Source organism: Amblyomma maculatum, chromosome 4 (assembly GCF_055883805.1).
Source record: "Amblyomma maculatum isolate TAMU_Amacu chromosome 4, ASM5588380v1, whole genome shotgun sequence".
Taxonomy (NCBI): domain Eukaryota; kingdom Metazoa; phylum Arthropoda; class Arachnida; order Ixodida; family Ixodidae; genus Amblyomma; species Amblyomma maculatum.
Window position 1 is genome coordinate 72,411,985 of NC_139347.1, and position 17,419 is coordinate 72,429,403.

The window sequence follows — 17,419 nt, forward strand, 5'->3', positions numbered from 1 at the left end:
GTATTCGCAATATACCACCCTGAAGGCACCGTCTGTATTTGTTGCTAGCGCCCATGCAAGGAGGAAGCCGTGTCAGCAAGGGAGGAGCTATCTGCATTCAACGCAGCAAAAAAATAAAATAAAAAGAAGAAGGAAAGAACAAGGGTTGGCACGGAGTCGTTTAACGCGATAGTGTATCCCGCGGCGTGGCGTCCACGTACGAGCGTACGAGTTCTTTTCCTGGGACAGAGCGCGTCATTGATGTCTCCCAGTTCGACAGGAGTCGATCGTGATAGGCGAACACATGAAGGTGGAGCGGTTATGTAGCGATATCATTACACACTTCGGATACCTGTCATTACAGATGTCTTTGTTTTGCTAGGGCGTATAACGTACGGTTGTGTGGATTCGTCCGTGTTTACGAAGTTAGCGAGCGAACGAGCGATACGCCGCTGGTCGGCGGAGCCGTCACGATTGCTCGTCTGAGGCGCAAGTCGACTCTACTCTACTGGCGACCGGTTTGGTGTGTGTTCCTGTCTCTGCTTCGTCGAAGTCCGCCAGCTCAGTTCTCACTCGATCACCCGCCGGGTCGACCGAGTAGGGACGTCGATTTCGCGCGCGCTTGCGCGCGTGCCTTTCCCGCTGCGCGATCATGCCGTGGTCTATGCCGGCGCCGAGGGCAGCGGCCGTGGCCGTGCTGGTCTTGCTATCGCTGGCCGCAGCAGACGCCGCTATGAGAGGTGGGTGCTCAGGGTGACATTTGCACGCCTATCACGCGCAGCTTCCTATTGCTTGGTGTGCGTGCTGTCGTATGACAGTGACTAACGTAGTACGCCTCACAGGCGTGGACGTCGTTGGACCTTCGCGCCTTTTCTTGGAAGACACGAAATTGCGAGTGCAGACTCATAGGTTGTTTCCTTGTGCGTTTATGCGAGGCACGGAGAACGCAGTATAAAAAGTAGGATTTATAAGCAAAATAATGATGCTCGCTTCTTCTCTTCGATAAAGTCTCGGTTGGCAAGCTGACCTCGGTGTTTTAGCTTGCGCGCGAGACCATCAGCAGTGGTATCCGCTTTTCATCGTTGATTTTAAATGTTTTAAATTTCTCATTCTGATTATGTTTTCCCCATGATTATCTGCAGCAACCATTACTCAGAAGAGGCAATGTACGCATGAGTGCTGCTTTCCTATTCTTGGTCAGCCCTTCTGGACCATCTTGTACACAGGGTGCTTGAAATTAATATATGAAACATGGTATTACGAAACTGGCACATGAGACTAGACTGGGCTGTGAAGATTGCCGAAAACATCTTTGTTCTGTCGTACTTTTTTTCCTTTAAATAACCATTTCGCGTTAAGTGAGTACGTGGAAAGGTGTTTCACTCCTTCTAATATTTGTGTAAAACATTGTGTATGTATAAGTTTTTCGCAGCGCACACGACTGTGAATGGATTTATAGCGCAAAACGAGTCATCCCACATTGCGGCAACTTTTTTGGAACCCCACGTGATAGCCGAAACACTTGTGGAAACAGAGAGCAAAAATTGTTTCATTTTTTACTGCACATATAAATTTCCAGATAATGATGGGACGTTTACTAGAACATAATGGGCAATTGGTGAGTCGCTATCGAGAAATATGCTCCAACAACGTACTAACGCGGGCATATGACCGAAGCTCAACAGCGGTGTTTGTAACCACTAACCCGTTTGTATAAGAAGTAAGTTTTGAATGAAAAAGTATCCTAAATACTACCTATTCTAAAGCGACGACTCGTATAATTGTCGTGAAACTGAACTAACACGGAAATTTCAAAGTTCTATAGATAATGATATAATAGCTGTTTAGAAGCAGCACATTTAAATATATACGGTCAGTTATCAAGAAATATAGGAAAGACAGTAATTTGAAGGCATAATATCTAGCTTCATTTTCAATGAAAAGAAAAACAACTGTCTATGGTAACTCATGTCACATATAGTTGCGCTTTGGAAAACTAAAAAAATACACTGGTAAGGCGACTCAGATTTGCTGTATGTCACATCCTTCAAGAGGCACAGAAGTGCGCGGGATTTATACATGCATTGCCAGAGGTCGTCGGAGTCGTTTTGCACTCGTGTTTCTTCCTCATCCTTCTTTTTTTTGTTAAGGCGCCTAAACTTTGTTGTCGAGATTATAGAAGATGGTCACGAAACGTGGTTTTACAGTTTATGTCCAATAATATAATCCTCTCTCGCGATTGCAGTTTCTGTTGCCAAGAGACGAAATTGAACTGCTTTGTCACTCAAATGCAAACTTTGAGTATCTTCTTATTCAAGAGAACAATTCTTTTAGGTTCAGTCCAAACTAGGGCGGTTTGCTGCGGCGACCGGTGCTCTATTGGAAGGAAAGGGAAGGCTATTTTGCCGCAGGCCCGGATTGTATGGAAATCCGCCATACTTTTGGAAGGAAACGACACGCCAAACTTCAACTTGAATACGGCATCTTTGCATTTCATCAATCCTCAACTACAGTTTACGAGGCGAGCCTTATTGCAGGCGCGTAACCGAATTTTTTCTTTCGCTCATATTAACAGATATCAAGAGAAAATGGTTTAAAACGAAGCAACCGGGCACTGTCATTTTTGAGGGATCTTCCTAAGCGCTGAAAAAAATTGTAAGGCTAAAACATCGCGTCCCAGACGACTGCGGCAAGGTGGAAATAGCATCAGATACTTATATCTAGATAGCTACACGAGCATATGTCCTGGAGGTCGCATATGGACTAAATTCTTTATTTCAAACTCGCCATGGACGCTGTCTTGATGTCACGACAGCACTTTCATTCACCTCAAGCGGTTAAACTGCTGATGTATATTTCCCTTTTCATTTGCACATTGTTATTGTTGCTCTATCTGTGTTGCTACGGCAAACTCTTAATAAATGTGTTCTTTTTTTATATTGCAGGAAAAAAGCGATCTGTGATGCTAAAATAAAAGCTAAAATATTGTGAAGCGCCTTTGCTGCAATTTTTACGTCCTTGATGATAGATTTATCGCCGCTGTCCTGTCACGTGTTTAGTAGGATTCAGGACTCATCAAGTATCCAGCATTTGTGCTATTGTAACGCTGTAATAAGTATGATTTTGGATTCATACAGATCGCCAGGAATATAAGTATCATGATGCCACCAATTTTCCAGCGACTATAATTAGAATTAGGTGCAGGAAATCAATGAGAAAATTGCACCGATCCCTGTTTCTGAATTTTCTGGCAATGCCAATTGCTATATACCGAATATATCTTTAGAAGGTTGAAATATTTTTTGTAATAAGAGGTAACTCGCTCCAGATTTATTTTAGCCCTGAAGTTATATAGGGTGGCTACAGCGGGCACTAGTAAGACGCATACCGAATTAATTAGTGCGCTAATCAATTAACCACACGAATCAACTTTTCTAGTTTTCATGTAAAACTCCTCACTCCTGGGGTTTTTGAGTTATTGGAAGTAAATAAATAAGTCTTAATTCAGACGGTATGTTATATTTGCAGAATTTGAGCCCGTCCTCCGAATAGTATAGCGGTGAAAAAAATTGCTAAAAAATTGTATCTCGCATTAAATGTCTCAAAGATCTCATCACCATGTGACCCTGATAAGCTGCTTCCGTTGTAACACAGCGGCAACGTGCGCGGTGACGTAGATCGCGCCACCCAGAGATTTCGTCACTTTGCTGGCGTCACCTGAGGCCTATAAGGGTGCGTGGCGGTTCGTTATGAATTTCGCTTCGCCTGCGGCATCGCTGATTGCTGCCGTGTCTGTACATTACGAAGTCGCCTATCAGGCTAGCATATTAATGCACCTCGTAAAGCGCGCTACACATTTTCTGATGAAAATGTTTTGCTTGGCCGTACTATTTAAATGACGAGCCCCAATTCTCAGAATGCAACATCCGGAAACAGAAATGAGATAAAACGATTGACGTATTACGGTTGATAAGCGAATTAACTGAAGAAGTTTGCCTTTTACTTGGCGCCTGCCGCAGTCCCGAATAAAGCCTCAAGGATGAAATAATTCGGAAGTGCCCTTTTTTTTTTTTTAAAGTTTGGACATCAAAATATTTCTTGTAATAAAAGAAATCAGAACACATAGGCTGCGTTTTTGAGGATGAGACACGATATCATTAATGGATCCTGCCAGCGGCTCCTCTTCCAAAAAAATTTTAGGCGGAACTTTGGATCACTAAACTGCGTGAGGCGAAAGACTCTATCGCGCGGTGGTTCGAAGCCCTCCACTACGGCACCTGTTTATTTCACTCCCACCTTCGCGATGAGCGATAGCTTAAGCTACCAGCCAACATATATGAACGTGCCTGCGTGGCCTAGGGGTAACGTGAATGTAAGGGTTTTGGCAGGCTGATTCTGATGTCACCCTCCCCTATTAAAGGAGAGGCTCGAGTTGGCAACGCCTGCCAAATCTAATGTCAGGAAACCCTACGTCCAGTTAGTGTTCGGCCATGTCAGCTGCCAACTACCGCTTCCCTCGTAACGAAAGCGTTACGGATGGACGGACGGACGGACACGATCGTGGTCGCGAGCATGAGCCATTAAAGGCTATCGCCTTAATACTTGTTCCTGTACACACCATCACCGACATGCACTTTGCTACTTGCTTAGTCACTAATGCCTTAATTAGAGTCTCTATCCCCACGGCCTTTGCATCCAGTGGGCGCTGGCTTACCAACCCCTATTCCGTGACCTGCTCCCGGAAATCCCCCCCCCCCCCCCCCCCCCCCCCCCCCCCGTTTCAAGGGGTCCCCACCACTACCGCTGGCTCATAAGGGGTCCTCTGAACATACATGACTGAAAACTAGTGCGCTGAAGAATAGGAGATTCTCATTCTTCTATTTTCACTTCGACTTGAAAAGCTTTTATTCGGAAACAAGGTTTGATCTGTACTGCAAAGAGTAAGAAATAATTATTTATCAATAAGTTTGTGACCAATGCGCGCTGCTTAAGGTCCTGGACAGCGAACCGCGAACACTGCTTTCAAATCGTGAGTACAGGCGTGGAATGAAGCTTGCATGGCCTGCTGGCACTTCGTTTGAAAGATTCTTTTTCAGTCCCTCTAACGCATATTTCGTTTTGCCAAAGGGGCTGAAATGAACCTACGGCGTCATAAAGGTCTAAACAAATTTAGAACTAGCGAGGTTACACTAGCTTTTTTTATTATTTTTTTTTAGGTGCTCTTGCAACTTCATACGCAGGGGGAGGGGAAGAACCAGCTGTCCTTTCATTGTCTGCCATCAGCCTGCACGGCTCTACTGGTCGCAGGGAATGGACAGGGAGCAGCAGCAGGGTTGTTCTGAAGAAAAGCCTGGAGTTGCGGCTTCTAAAAAGCTTTATAACTCCGAGTACTAGACCAAGCAGGAACGTTAGTAAGGCTTGGTAAAAGCAGGGCTTTATATTCTGCCGTCACTCTTCGTACTCCGGTCTCATAGCTGTTGCGGTTGGGGTCGAATCAACAACCTTGGGATCAAAAGCCGAAATCTAAAGACACTGAGCCATCGTGGCGGGTGTACATCTAACTATTTGCTTTATGTCGCATCACTAGTGGTCTGATGCTTCTCTCCTAAGTAGGGTACGCTAATAGCCTGCAGCACACTGGCGGTTCATTGTGCTCTTCGTAATTTCGAGATTGAGTTTCTGCTTTGGAAAAATGTAAATTAATTTGGCAGCTGCGCACAATTTGGAAAGCATCACACCCCTAATCTGGTTTTTGCAGCTGATGTTCCGAATAAGGGACCACGAAACCGACGTTCACCGCAGTTTGGCATCTCTGTCGGCAGCAACCCTTTCGGCAGCAGCTCTTTCGGCAGCTCATTTTCCGAAGAAGGTACGCATTTATCGTCCTTGTTCTCTTCGAGGATGTCCGAACATTATAAACGCCAAGTTGTATCCCTACATTTTGTCCCAAATAAAGCCGCCTCATACAGCTATAAAGGGCTCATCGGATGCTTTCTAAAAAGACATATGTTAGTTGTGCTTTTATAAAGTTTCGCCACCAATAGACGACGAAAGTATCCCTTGCTGAATTGCGCACGGGGAACCCCCTTTCCTCTGTGCTACACGCGATACCAACTACAGCAGGGACCGGCCGGTGTCGAGAAGAGTGCGCGCTCCCATGGAGACAGGCAGTGACAGACACATTGCCACGGGCGCTTCTTATGGCGCCACAGTTCTGCTTCAAACTTCCGTGATTCAGTATCTGTATTCACCGGCTTAATGCAGATCGACTACATTTTGTGCACCTGTATTCCTTCTTATCAGCTCCATGAGGCGAAACTATGATCGTCACTCTACCCCTGCTTACATTTTATCGTCAAGGCGGCCATGTGATCCTACATGTCGCTCCCTCTGTTTTCCAGCATGTGTGGTCGTCTCATAAGAAGCAAACAACTCATTAGAAGCATCTGCCGTTGTGCATCTACGTAGTGCGTAGTAGTGGCGATGACAACAAATTGAAGGAGCGAAAAAGTGCGGATGCAACGCAATGGACGCTTAAAGAGGCACAAGATCTTTTCTACAGTCCACTAGACTGCTAATGGCCAATGGGGAGGGAGACAAGCAGATGCTGCTGATGGAAATTAAACGCAGCATATGATGACATGAGTACGCTTCCTCAAAGAGAGAGCTGGTCTGACGGTCGGGGGTCAAAAGCAGTCGATGCGCAAAACGAGTAGTAGTTACGGCGGCAACTGACACTGTAGGCCACAATGATTAAACACATGCTGTTAGCAGGGCTTGTCATGGATAGATCGCCGACGCCCACAAATCTCTGGAGCGCATCAACTCCTTGATCTATTTTTTTTTGGTGAATGATTTTGTTAAATGATTTTGTTAAATCCTAACATTTACCTACAAGTGTAGCACTGCCCTCGTATTCTTCGACACTGTCGTCTTATTTCGAATACGTTGTTTAATTCAAACTGAAAAAAAGAAAAAAAAAAAGGCTGATTATTACCCTGCTCGGTAATGCGATTCATAGGCGCAGTTGCTGTTGTTTTTTGTAGACATAGCTGTATGCAGACTGAACATGCAGTGTCGAATGGTGGCGGCTCTGCAGACCGCCAAGGGGCCGGAGAGCATTGCAGGACTCTGTATATGTTGATATATGACGTCCTCTGAAATACGTCCAGTGTCGAAACGCGCCAAGGAAGCAGCCAACGCTTCTCTTTCGAGAATAAGTCGGGAGAAAGCTGAAATTACGGGACACTTATGATTATTTACGGGCACGACAAACAGACACAGTTTGGAGTTTCCACATGTCCAGCTTTTGTCACTCAATACTTTATTGGTCCAGGGATCGGCACCACATTTTGATCGCTACATTTGCTTGTCCTAGACCTATGGCTATCATTTCAGGGCTCCCTTGAATACGTTTGAAAAGCACACTGGGGAAGCCAGCTTTGCCTATTTTTCGAGGCTAGTGCTGCCGAGTGCTCTCTCTCTCGCAGGAGGACGTCATCGTGTGATAAGGTCAGGGACGTATAGGGGATGTTCATTGCCTTGAGATGCCCGTGTGGAAAGGTATAGCGTTGGAGCTTGGTGGCAGAAGGGGCACTCTGATAGATATATAGTGATGGTAGATATGTTGAAAAAGATAGAGAATAGAGAGGTTCGATCAGAGCTACGCTGCTTGTACCCCATTTTCATATCTCAACCAATGCAGGAAAGTTTGTGTGGTCACAATGAATGTCACGTGGAGGTCAGAGGCTCACGAATAAGAAGGAAGAGAGCCAAACGGCAAAAACAGTCGACGACCTGTGGCGTGAGATAACGAATAGCCTGCAAGGTATTTCGGAGCTGATTTAGAAAGGGCGTGATCGAAGCCGCAAGAAAACCTTCAGGTGAACGCATACGTTCAAAACTGCCACGAAGCCTGATCAGCTGTGTCAGTGCGAGCGCTAGAAATCGTGGCATAGGTTATACTTCTTATTGCTGTAAAATAAAATGGAGGAAACCGTTGCATAGAAAATCTCGGCACCAGTCATCGATATCAAGCACTGACGCCAGGGAACGGAAAGTGATTTTTTTTTTTTTTTTTTACGTGATCTGTCGAAAAATGAAAATTCTAAAGCATACTTTTCAGCAGTTCGATTTATACCTTTATTTTCTTAACCAGCACGACATCGAAAGCTCTATTATTCAGTTTTTGCCGAATCGATGCCATTCAGATCGTTTGCCGCGAGCTGCGAAGCCATTAATGCGCGAGAGGCCACCAAGGTATCCAGGTCCTTAGCGATTTGAACTGTTATTAGCGACAGCCGTTACCCTGCATCTTATGCCGGGCGGTAATCTGCTAGGTCATTGGCAAAGCCAATCACGTCAATCTCTTAAGCTCCCCTGCGTCCATGGGTAAATGCTACACGACTGTCGCTCCGCTGTTTCTACCATCGTTTCGTTCCTATTCCAGGGTTCCGGTAATTATAGAGGTTATGTAGATGTAATTTTGACCCCACGTGAGGCAACACATTTGTGACGGCTGTAACGCGAAACTCTTGGTTGTGTCGTATTCATTCTTCTGGCCGCAGCATCATTTGATTTCAAATAGGCGGCGACACTTGTATCGAGCCAACGCCGTCAAGGCCTTCCACATGATTCGCCCGTTCGTTCTGTGCTAGCACTACGCAGAATTGCTTCGCTGTGACCCTCGTGGCAGCCTTGCGCCACAGCTGGCTCACGTTCAGACTGTGACGTTCATTTAGGAAACGTAGGTGCTGCTCGAAAAAAAAAAGTGAGTACGCTACATCGGTAAAAAGAAGAAATGAAATGTCGTAAAGAGGGAAGAAACTGCAATTAAGCCGTCTACGCTGTTCCGCGGGGCTTTAACAGTGACGCGTAACGCGTCTCATTCACATGGGCGCGACGTTCAGGCTGCCGGTAACCAGTCATAAATGATGCATGTTTGGTGAAATAGAATCGTGGAGTAATGGAGGAAGCTGGAAGAACACGGACCCTCCTATCTTGCACAAGCAAAAGATCACTAGGTGTACTGCCTCGTCGTGTCGAATGTACTGTGGGCTGAGTTAGATGATATTTATTGATGAACTTTTGTGTTCAAAGCGGCATTCATCGATTACCTAGTACACGTGCGTTTTTGCGTCGCCTCCACCGAAATGTAGTTTCCACCACCGTGAGCAAACCCATAACGTTGGTCTCAGCGATCGAAAGTGATAGAAATCGCAGCGGCACGAGTGAGTTTATTGTGCTGATTCATAGGCTTACTGCCATGTTTCAGATTCAGTGCGCCATATATTGCACTGATAATTCCGAGGATACTCAAACCACGGGGAGGACGGAGAGGAAGTAACGACAAAAATATATTATCTTGGTCTCCGTAAAGGTGCCATGGGCTACAAGAGGTTAAATATGAGGGACACAATAATGTATAGACAAGAATCAAATGTGCTCATTTATGCCTCCCCCAGAAAAGGGAATAAATAACGTTGCAGTTCGGGATATTTGGTAGCATTATTCCCATTGGATGACATTGAACATCGGAAGCTCTTTGCTGTATATACGCGCTCCAGTGTGCTATTTATTCGTGATTAAAAAAAAAATGCTACACTTTTCCTCAAGGGCACGCGTTGCAAAGCGCACTTTGTTTTCAGGCACAGTTAATTTGTTGTGGTTATTATACACACAGATAATGTCATGAAGCTGCATACAAAAATTGGCATTCTTTTTTTGCAGTGAAATGAGCTTCAAGAGGTTTAACGCCTCTAAACCTATGGTATCAAGTGCGAAAGCACCAGTTTGGCGCAGTTTATCTTCGTAGGTGGTAGATATAAATGAGCTAGTCGCTGTCTTCTCGCCGTCACCTGCCAAATTCATGCTGCTAAATGCCCAAATGCACGACAGAGCCGTGATGATGTTTGCTGCTCAAGATGGCAGGAGTGGTCTAGGAGTACAGTGTCTGATTCAGGATCCAATGGTCCTGGCGAGTTCAGTTCTCACATCTAAAGTGGTGCCCTAGTTTGCTGCTGTTGCCTTTTCGGCTATGACATGTGGGCTTGTGACGTCACGCAAACTGTAGACCAATCAATGCCCGGCCATGTCACCCTGCCAACTGCGACCTGATAGATGCATGCTTGTGATTTCCGTGCCATGTACGCCGTTGCTGCATTTTGTTCTAATGCGACATATAATGCCTTCGTATTAATATACCTGGCAGTTCAAGGAAGTCCGCCATTATACTTTTTAAATATTGGCTTTTTGAGATATGAAGACAGCCTCTACGGCATGATCGCACAAGTATTGGCGAACATCAGCAAGCAGAGGAATATCGTTGACTAGTAAGCTGGTTAAGTTATTTCTGGTAAATAAGTTTTAACTATTACAGTGAGGCGTATAGTTTGAAAAAATATATTTGTGGCCGGCCGTCACTAATAGCCGCATCAGTTTATAAAATTTCCAGAAGGAAACAAACTTGGGCTATCTCGCATTAAAAGGCATGCTTTCGAAAGGCCCATGCTTCAAGCACCGCTCCTAGCGCCATCAACCAAAAGCGCATGTGCTGCGTCCCCTTTACTGTCCCGCCTTCTGCGCGACTGCCTGCTGCTCCAGCCCAAGCGGGAAAGAGAAGGTGACGTAGAACTTGCGTAATTGATTGGTGGCCTCGGCGGCGGGGCTTAGAGCGCCGGCGTTTTGAAAACGCGTGTTTTTAATGCAACAAAGCCAAAATTTGCAGCTCTAAAGCACAAGGAGTAATTGCGTTTTGAAACTAAGAAAACGCTGATTTTTGGCTCTTATTGATATCCTTATAGAAGTATCTAATTTCGACAAGACACATCACTTTAACTTCAAAAGTTGATTGTCAGAAATTAGTTAAACAACGAAATATATAGTTGGCACCATTCCCTTGTTTTCTGATGCCCACCAACTCTGGTGCAATCGCGTGGCATAAGCCGCCTTCATATCTCAATATCTTTAAATTTTAATGGTGCGCTTTGCTGAAACGCCGCGCACATGTGCTCGTGATGCTGGAGAGCGCTGCTTACAAATATTTTTGCGCCTCTGAGTGTACCGCTGCACGTTCTTGTAAGCGTCTTGTTCGGCCCAAGCACTGTTAATTCTTCCCATCGATTACAGCGAGACGGCAGACGTGTAGAGCCAAGCACCTTGTTCGGGTCGACGAGATGACCGACGGTACCTGCATGCCTCTGAATGACTGCCTCGAGTCATTGAAGCACGTGGGAAGGCTCAAGTTTCCCATGTTCTGCGGCCTACGCGGTCTGGTGCCAATCGTGTGTTGTCCCAATAAGGACCCGCCTCCACCTCCGCCTCCGCCGGCGCCACCTGGTGAGTTTGTTTTACTCCGTGTTTGACCTTGATGGCTTCATTTTTCACGGCATTAAGGAACCACTGATGCGTTCTTCTGAAAAGCCCCCAGGTGGGCAATATTTACTAGAGCCCTCTCCTACGACACCTTTTTCTCCCTTTCTTTCATTTCTTCATTCGTACCTTTCCTCAAGGCCCGTCTCAGATGTCCATCCAGAAGTGACAGAGTTAAAGCCCCCAAGCTTCGCTTGAGACACAGTTACTGCGCCTTTCTTTACTGAACTTTCGTCAGTGAATCCTGTCCTGGTCGCTTTTCGATGGAGGCGCCAGTGCACTGTGCAGGCGGTGGAGTTATCTACCCTCCACATGGCCTCCTTCATAGTCGAAGTGGTTATGGAAAACCGCATCATCATCATCATCATCATCATCATCATCATCATCATCATCATCACTGCAGGACAACGGCCTCTCGAGCATTTCTCCAATTACTCTGGTCCTGTACCAGCTGCGTGTACTTGATCCCCACAAACTCCCTAATCCCAAAGCCCGCTTAATTTCGTGCCGCATACGCTTGTCATCAGTTGGAATTCGTACAAACTAAACCAAACAAGTGCTAACGATGGGCTCGCAACTGTTGTCCGCCGCTTCTTGCGGGCGCCTGGTTAGCGGATGCTATAGGCCGAAGGCCATCGCGAAGCCGGTCTGCGCAGTTGTACAAACCACAGTCTAAGCCAATACAGCGTTCACTCGCTCTTTTCAGCGGCAGGACATGGGACGGTTTAGTGGACGCAAGCATAGAGTTGGTATTACCTGGGGGAAAACTGATGCTACTGTCTAACTTTCTTAGCGTTTCATCCAGTGCGGAAATGCCGGTAAGATTTCTAATCGGTATGGCTGGCCTTGACATTAAAAGGTTACGGCTGCCGAGGTAGGAATTGTTGCTAAGATATATAAAAAAAAAGCATTGCTTTACTATCACAATTTACCTAAGAAATATAAATGCGAGAAGAAGCCTGCAAATTTAAACTAGCACAACATTTAACCAAGAGGTGAGACGGCCTTCACTTCATGTGGTCAAATATAGCATACCATAAAAACAATTTTTAAAACGCGAAATACTTATACGGCCAAAGGATGGTATGAAAACCTCAGATTGGTCCAATAGGACTGTGACGTCACCACCGTGAAGACGTACCAGTCATCAACCGGCGCCAAACTTGAAAAAGCTTGTTGCCCCACTTGACGTCACTCATTGGCACTTTACTTTAATGATGGTAAACGTTCGATTAGTTGTGAATTATGGTTAATTACAATTTATTAGGAGTTAATTGTGCTACATTTAATTGCATTGTGAAAATTTTCAGGTGGACTACGATGGGATACGAGTGGATTAAGTTGAGTCAAGATGGACTGAATGGATTACGATTACATTAGTTGCAGTAGAGTAGACTGCAGTGGATTAGGGCGAAAAAAGTTTGTTTATGGCGGATTAGGGTAAATTATGAATGATCCTTTAGCACTGAGTTTGAATAGGGTAAATTACATCATAATAGATAGATTATAGATTGACTATGACGAATTAAAGTGGATTAAATGTAGTCAATGTTTTCGCATTCGTAGCAGGCAAGTAGGCGTAAGTACCATTCATACTTTTTAGTTTAGCAAGCGCACTTTACGCAAAAAATATATAAAAAATCTTATCGCTCAAAAACGGTGTGCTTTAACTTACATAGTGCACTACAACTGTGTATTCTGGTACACTATGCTTTAAGAGCTCCATCACTTTGATATTGGTGTTGTGAAAAACGGAGCAGTTGATACCGCTGATGTGAAGCTCAGTGTGTAGCGTAATATGCTTCTCTCGCTGAAACATTTCGTTTATTCTCGCTGAAGTTTATTGGAGAGATAGAATACGACAATTCGTATTTTTTTACTATCTCATTTGGGCGATGCGCTTGCTTGATTTGACCAGAATAAGTTAGAAATCCGCTCTGCCTGCAGTATCAGCAACCCAAAGCACGTAGCTTTTGCGTAGTTCACACTGAGAAAAGCAATTACGATTCTCGACCATACTTCCAGAACCACCGACACAGGCGGGTGAACTTCATGGAGAATAATAATTCACAGCAGAAGCAGGTTACGTTTGTGAAATTTGCCACGCACAACACAGTTCCTGCACTTGCTCATGCTTTATGTTGGAGCGTCCTTTAAGTGTTGGTTGGTTGGTTTGTGGGGTTTAACGTCCCAAAGCAACTCAGGCTATGAGAGACGCGAGGCAACCAGAGTGAGGCAACCAGAGGATACTGTAAGGTATTGTTGTGTACATGATTATGGGGATAGCCTAAGCCCCCTATGTGTAGCGAAAAGTTTGCTTCTGAAATATGTCCTCTACTTACAATGAGTAATTAGGGCTTCCACAAAAAAAAAAAAAAAAGAAAACCAAACGGATGCGTTCTTGAAGAAAAAAAAAAAAAAAAAGAAAACGCAAAAGCTACGAGCGTGCAGAGAGATCTGCGGACATATTGATACTATGGATCAGTATTAAATATGCGCGAAAATAACATTAAGGATCTATTCCTCACAATTTATCCAAAACGTATGTGCACGACGATCAGTTTTTGCCTGCGATAAGCTCTGGTTCGGTGAGGGCTTTCTCTTACATCTATTTATTTTATTTTATGTATTTATAGTTTTACAATAATGGGTACAACGAAAAGTAAATTGAAACGACACTGAGCATCCGAAAAACCGAATCTGTCGACCAATAAACAATTAAGTCGGCGAAGTGTGCCTTCCCGGCATGCTTAGAGCGTCCATGATGTATGAAGTGGAGCGCTGCCAGCTTTTCCTCTAGACAATATTAAGAACATCTATGTAGGACCCTACTGTTAAAAGTGGACCAGTTAGCGGCGGGGCTCTGAATTACACCCAAAGGCTTGCAAGCTATGCGTTTCCATTTAGTGACAGAAATCTTCGTGACCTATGTAAAATAATAAGTTAGTGTTCCTATACCGCCTGGTCATGTGTGTCGTGCACAGCTTCCGCAAAGTTAGCGGTTTGTCTTACGTATGTATAGGTTAAAATTTTAAGTGTTTCACCGGAGCACCGCAAGCGGTGACAACTAAGTGAGCCCGTGGTATTCCCACGCCACTTTGCGCGGCTGCTAAGCTATCGCTCTTGTATCACTCATATATCAACAATTTAGTGCAAGTAAAAAAAAAATTGCAAATTGTTTACGATCTGATACGTGGGACACTGAACTCTATACAAGCTGTCGCAGAGCTGCTGTTTGTCGTTGGTAATGCCTACGTCCTGCAAAAAAATCTATGAGACCTACAGATTTTATGTCAGCATGGGCTACCTCAACGATCACAACGGGCGCATGGGGCAAGTAATTCACGCCTTGTCAATGTTCAGTCAGATTATCGGATGTCTGCAGCGTACGCTGTGAATCCCAAAGCCCTAAATATGAGCAGCGAGTTTCTACCATTCACGCGTCACAATGCCACCCGAAATGCTTTACAGTGACAGTGGTTGCTGCAAGTTTAGCACTGACCAGTGCAGCGTCGCCCGAACAGTCACGTGACGCGTTTCGGCATGCACTGCGGAACAGCTCCTCTGGGAGAGAACACGCTGCCACGTGACGCGATGGTCACGCCATTAGTCTACCTCTAGGGTTACAACTACCGCCTTCCGCGCTGCCCAAAGAAAAGCGATACAAACAACATCAGCAGCGACAAAAGAGCTCTAGCTGAGCTCTGCGTGTTTGCATATTCCTTGTATTACCCAGCAAATGAAGACATTGGTAAAATTTACCGTGGGCTGCCATTCGATTGTTTTACTATCTGCAAATATCATGATGTTATCGTATGTTTTTTTTTTCCCGCATGCAGCAACCCCTGCCCCGTTGCCACCTACCCCGGACCAGACTCAACCGGTAATCGGAGGACCACAAGCAGGTAACGATAGCACTAATGCGCTTCGGTTTCAGTGTAAGTTTGCAGGGACAACCTTTTTCTGCTAGAAAAAACAAACAAAATGATATATTAATAACTGTATGAATTTTGTGAAGTTCGATTAAATGAAAATAGGGCTATCAATTCACTTCATCCTGTGATAGCAGCCGAACGGACTGATTTGCCGATTACATTAGTTGAACACTGTAATCAGTGAATACTTCTGGAATTAAAAATATTGGTTAGGCGAAGTTTGAGGGAGGATTAGCTAAGCTGTCACGCAAGTGGGGATTATTGCAGCAGTCTGTTAACTCTCAAAGGCAATCGTTTACGTTTACTCATGTCAAAAAAAGAATGCACATTATTCACCAAATGTGGTTCCTCCTTCGCCTGTATAGTTTTTCATGCAGAATAACTTGATTTCAATGTTTTTCATGAAAAAAAGGAAAACACAGCGTGCTTGTGTTCTTTAAGAAATATCCTTGCTTGTGAGATAGTTTGTCGACGTTCTCGTCTTCCTTGCTGTCTGAAATATATAAAAGCTACTCCTATTATTCTACTTGCATTGTTGTGACGAACTGTTCCTCTGTGTATATGCTGCTTAACGGCAATGCAATGCATCAAATGTTGTCCGCGTTGCCAGAGTAGCAAAACCCAGACACTGCTAGCGTTTTTCGTCATGCTTCCTGAGGTAATTTATAACGACCATTCAAAAGGATATAAGAGAGGAAAAAATAAATAAATAATGTTTAAAATAAAATACTCGTAACTAGTTATGGGTTTTTTGTCTATGGTGCTGCAGATGGAACACCATGTACGGTCAGTGAGTCTGGACAACCTGGAACTTGCGTTCCGTTGGACACCTGCGCGTCTCTGCGGGAGCTGGTACGCCAGAAGAAGTTCCCTCCACTCTGCGACCTCAAAGATGGCGTCGCGCACGCCTGCTGCCCCCTCAACCAGCCCCAGGTAGCCACGCCAGTCACGCCAGTCACGCCAAAGCCACCGCTCGAGAGAGCCGTCAAGATAGACGGGCTCAAGTACGAGAATGGAAAATGTGCGTAAGCAACTAATACAGTGTGGCATTAACGCCCCACCCCCCATCCCCTCCCCCGGTTTTCATAAAAAATACATTTTTCTTTATACTTTCTGCCAGGCAGATTGGCATATCTCCGACAATTCCAAATCTGTTTGCTTGAGCAATGGCGACGTTATAATAAGAAAACTGTCTAAATTAGTCTAGAGCTTAATTAAAATAGCGAGATCGGGGCGTCAAGTTCCTCCATTTCTTCTCCTCGTTGTCGTCTTGCTTCCCACTTCTTCTCTTCGGAGTTAGTGCTCTTCCACATCACTCTCATCTGGGCTTATACGTCTGCTGGCTTCTCCTATTTCTTCCTTCTTCGTTCTCTTGGCTTGGTTGCTCCTTCATTTTGTTCCTCAGCTTTGTGCTCCTTTTTGGCTGGACATCGGTCTTCGTTTCTTTGTCCTTGTCCTTCTTTTCCCTTGCTTGGTTTCGTTTCCCTCTTCTCCCTCGCTTCGTTCTGCGTGTTTTTTTTCCTTTCTTCTATTGGTTTCTTCCTTTGTCTGGGGTTCCTCAGCGTGGAGCCACTCCAACAGGCTAAGCCAAGCTCAGCCTTGCCAAGCCAAGCTCTTTGTGCTGCATTGTCTTGACGTTGGCTTGCGGAGTTAGGGACGATGCAACTCTTCCAACGGACTTCATTTATAAGACCACTCGGGGTGGACTTCCATCAAAGGCCCTTACTGTAAAATTAAACGGAATTGAATGGGTTTATTATGCTGGCCCTCGATAGAGTTCGCAAAGCTTTTCGAAATAGTCATTGCATTGTTTGACTCGATACTTCCCACTTGCTCTCAATGCTAGCGATTGCATGGGCAAATTGCGGCAGTTGGGTGTAGGGGGACATGCATGTCTCGGAGCTTATTCATGGAGGGTACTCCGTTTTCTTTTTATTGTTTTTTTTTGCTCTGTTTATAGACCAACACCGATCTGTGACGTAAGCACGATGCGGTGGCGCTTCTAACGCTAGCGTGGTCCGACTGGGGGTGAAAAATAGGCTTAGCTCCCATAGGAATACATGGAAGCGAAATATTTCAAAGCAGTTTTCTAATTTCACGGGTCATCTGTGATGCCGTTATTCAGTACAGAGCAA

At 45.0% G+C, this 17,419-nt stretch overlaps 1 protein-coding gene across 2 annotated transcripts in view; it reads left to right on the plus strand.

Annotated features, from left to right (window-relative positions):
• The first annotated feature begins 217 nt into the window (after window positions 1-217).
• LOC146191381 (clotting factor B-like) overlaps window positions 218-17,419 on the plus strand; it is a 41,132-nt gene continuing 23,930 nt past the window's right edge. The window contains exons 1-5 of one of the 2 annotated variants that reach the window (XM_084599924.1): window positions 218-719; window positions 5,738-5,848; window positions 11,107-11,316; window positions 15,189-15,254; window positions 16,054-16,305. In XM_084599924.1, coding sequence (XP_084456050.1) covers window positions 632-719; window positions 5,738-5,848; window positions 11,107-11,316; window positions 15,189-15,254; window positions 16,054-16,305 — 727 coding nt within the window. In that variant the 5' untranslated portion in view covers window positions 218-631. The remainder of the gene's footprint in view (window positions 720-5,737; window positions 5,849-11,106; window positions 11,317-15,188; window positions 15,255-16,053; window positions 16,306-17,419) is intronic. The other variant, XM_084599925.1, reaches the window with a different exon arrangement.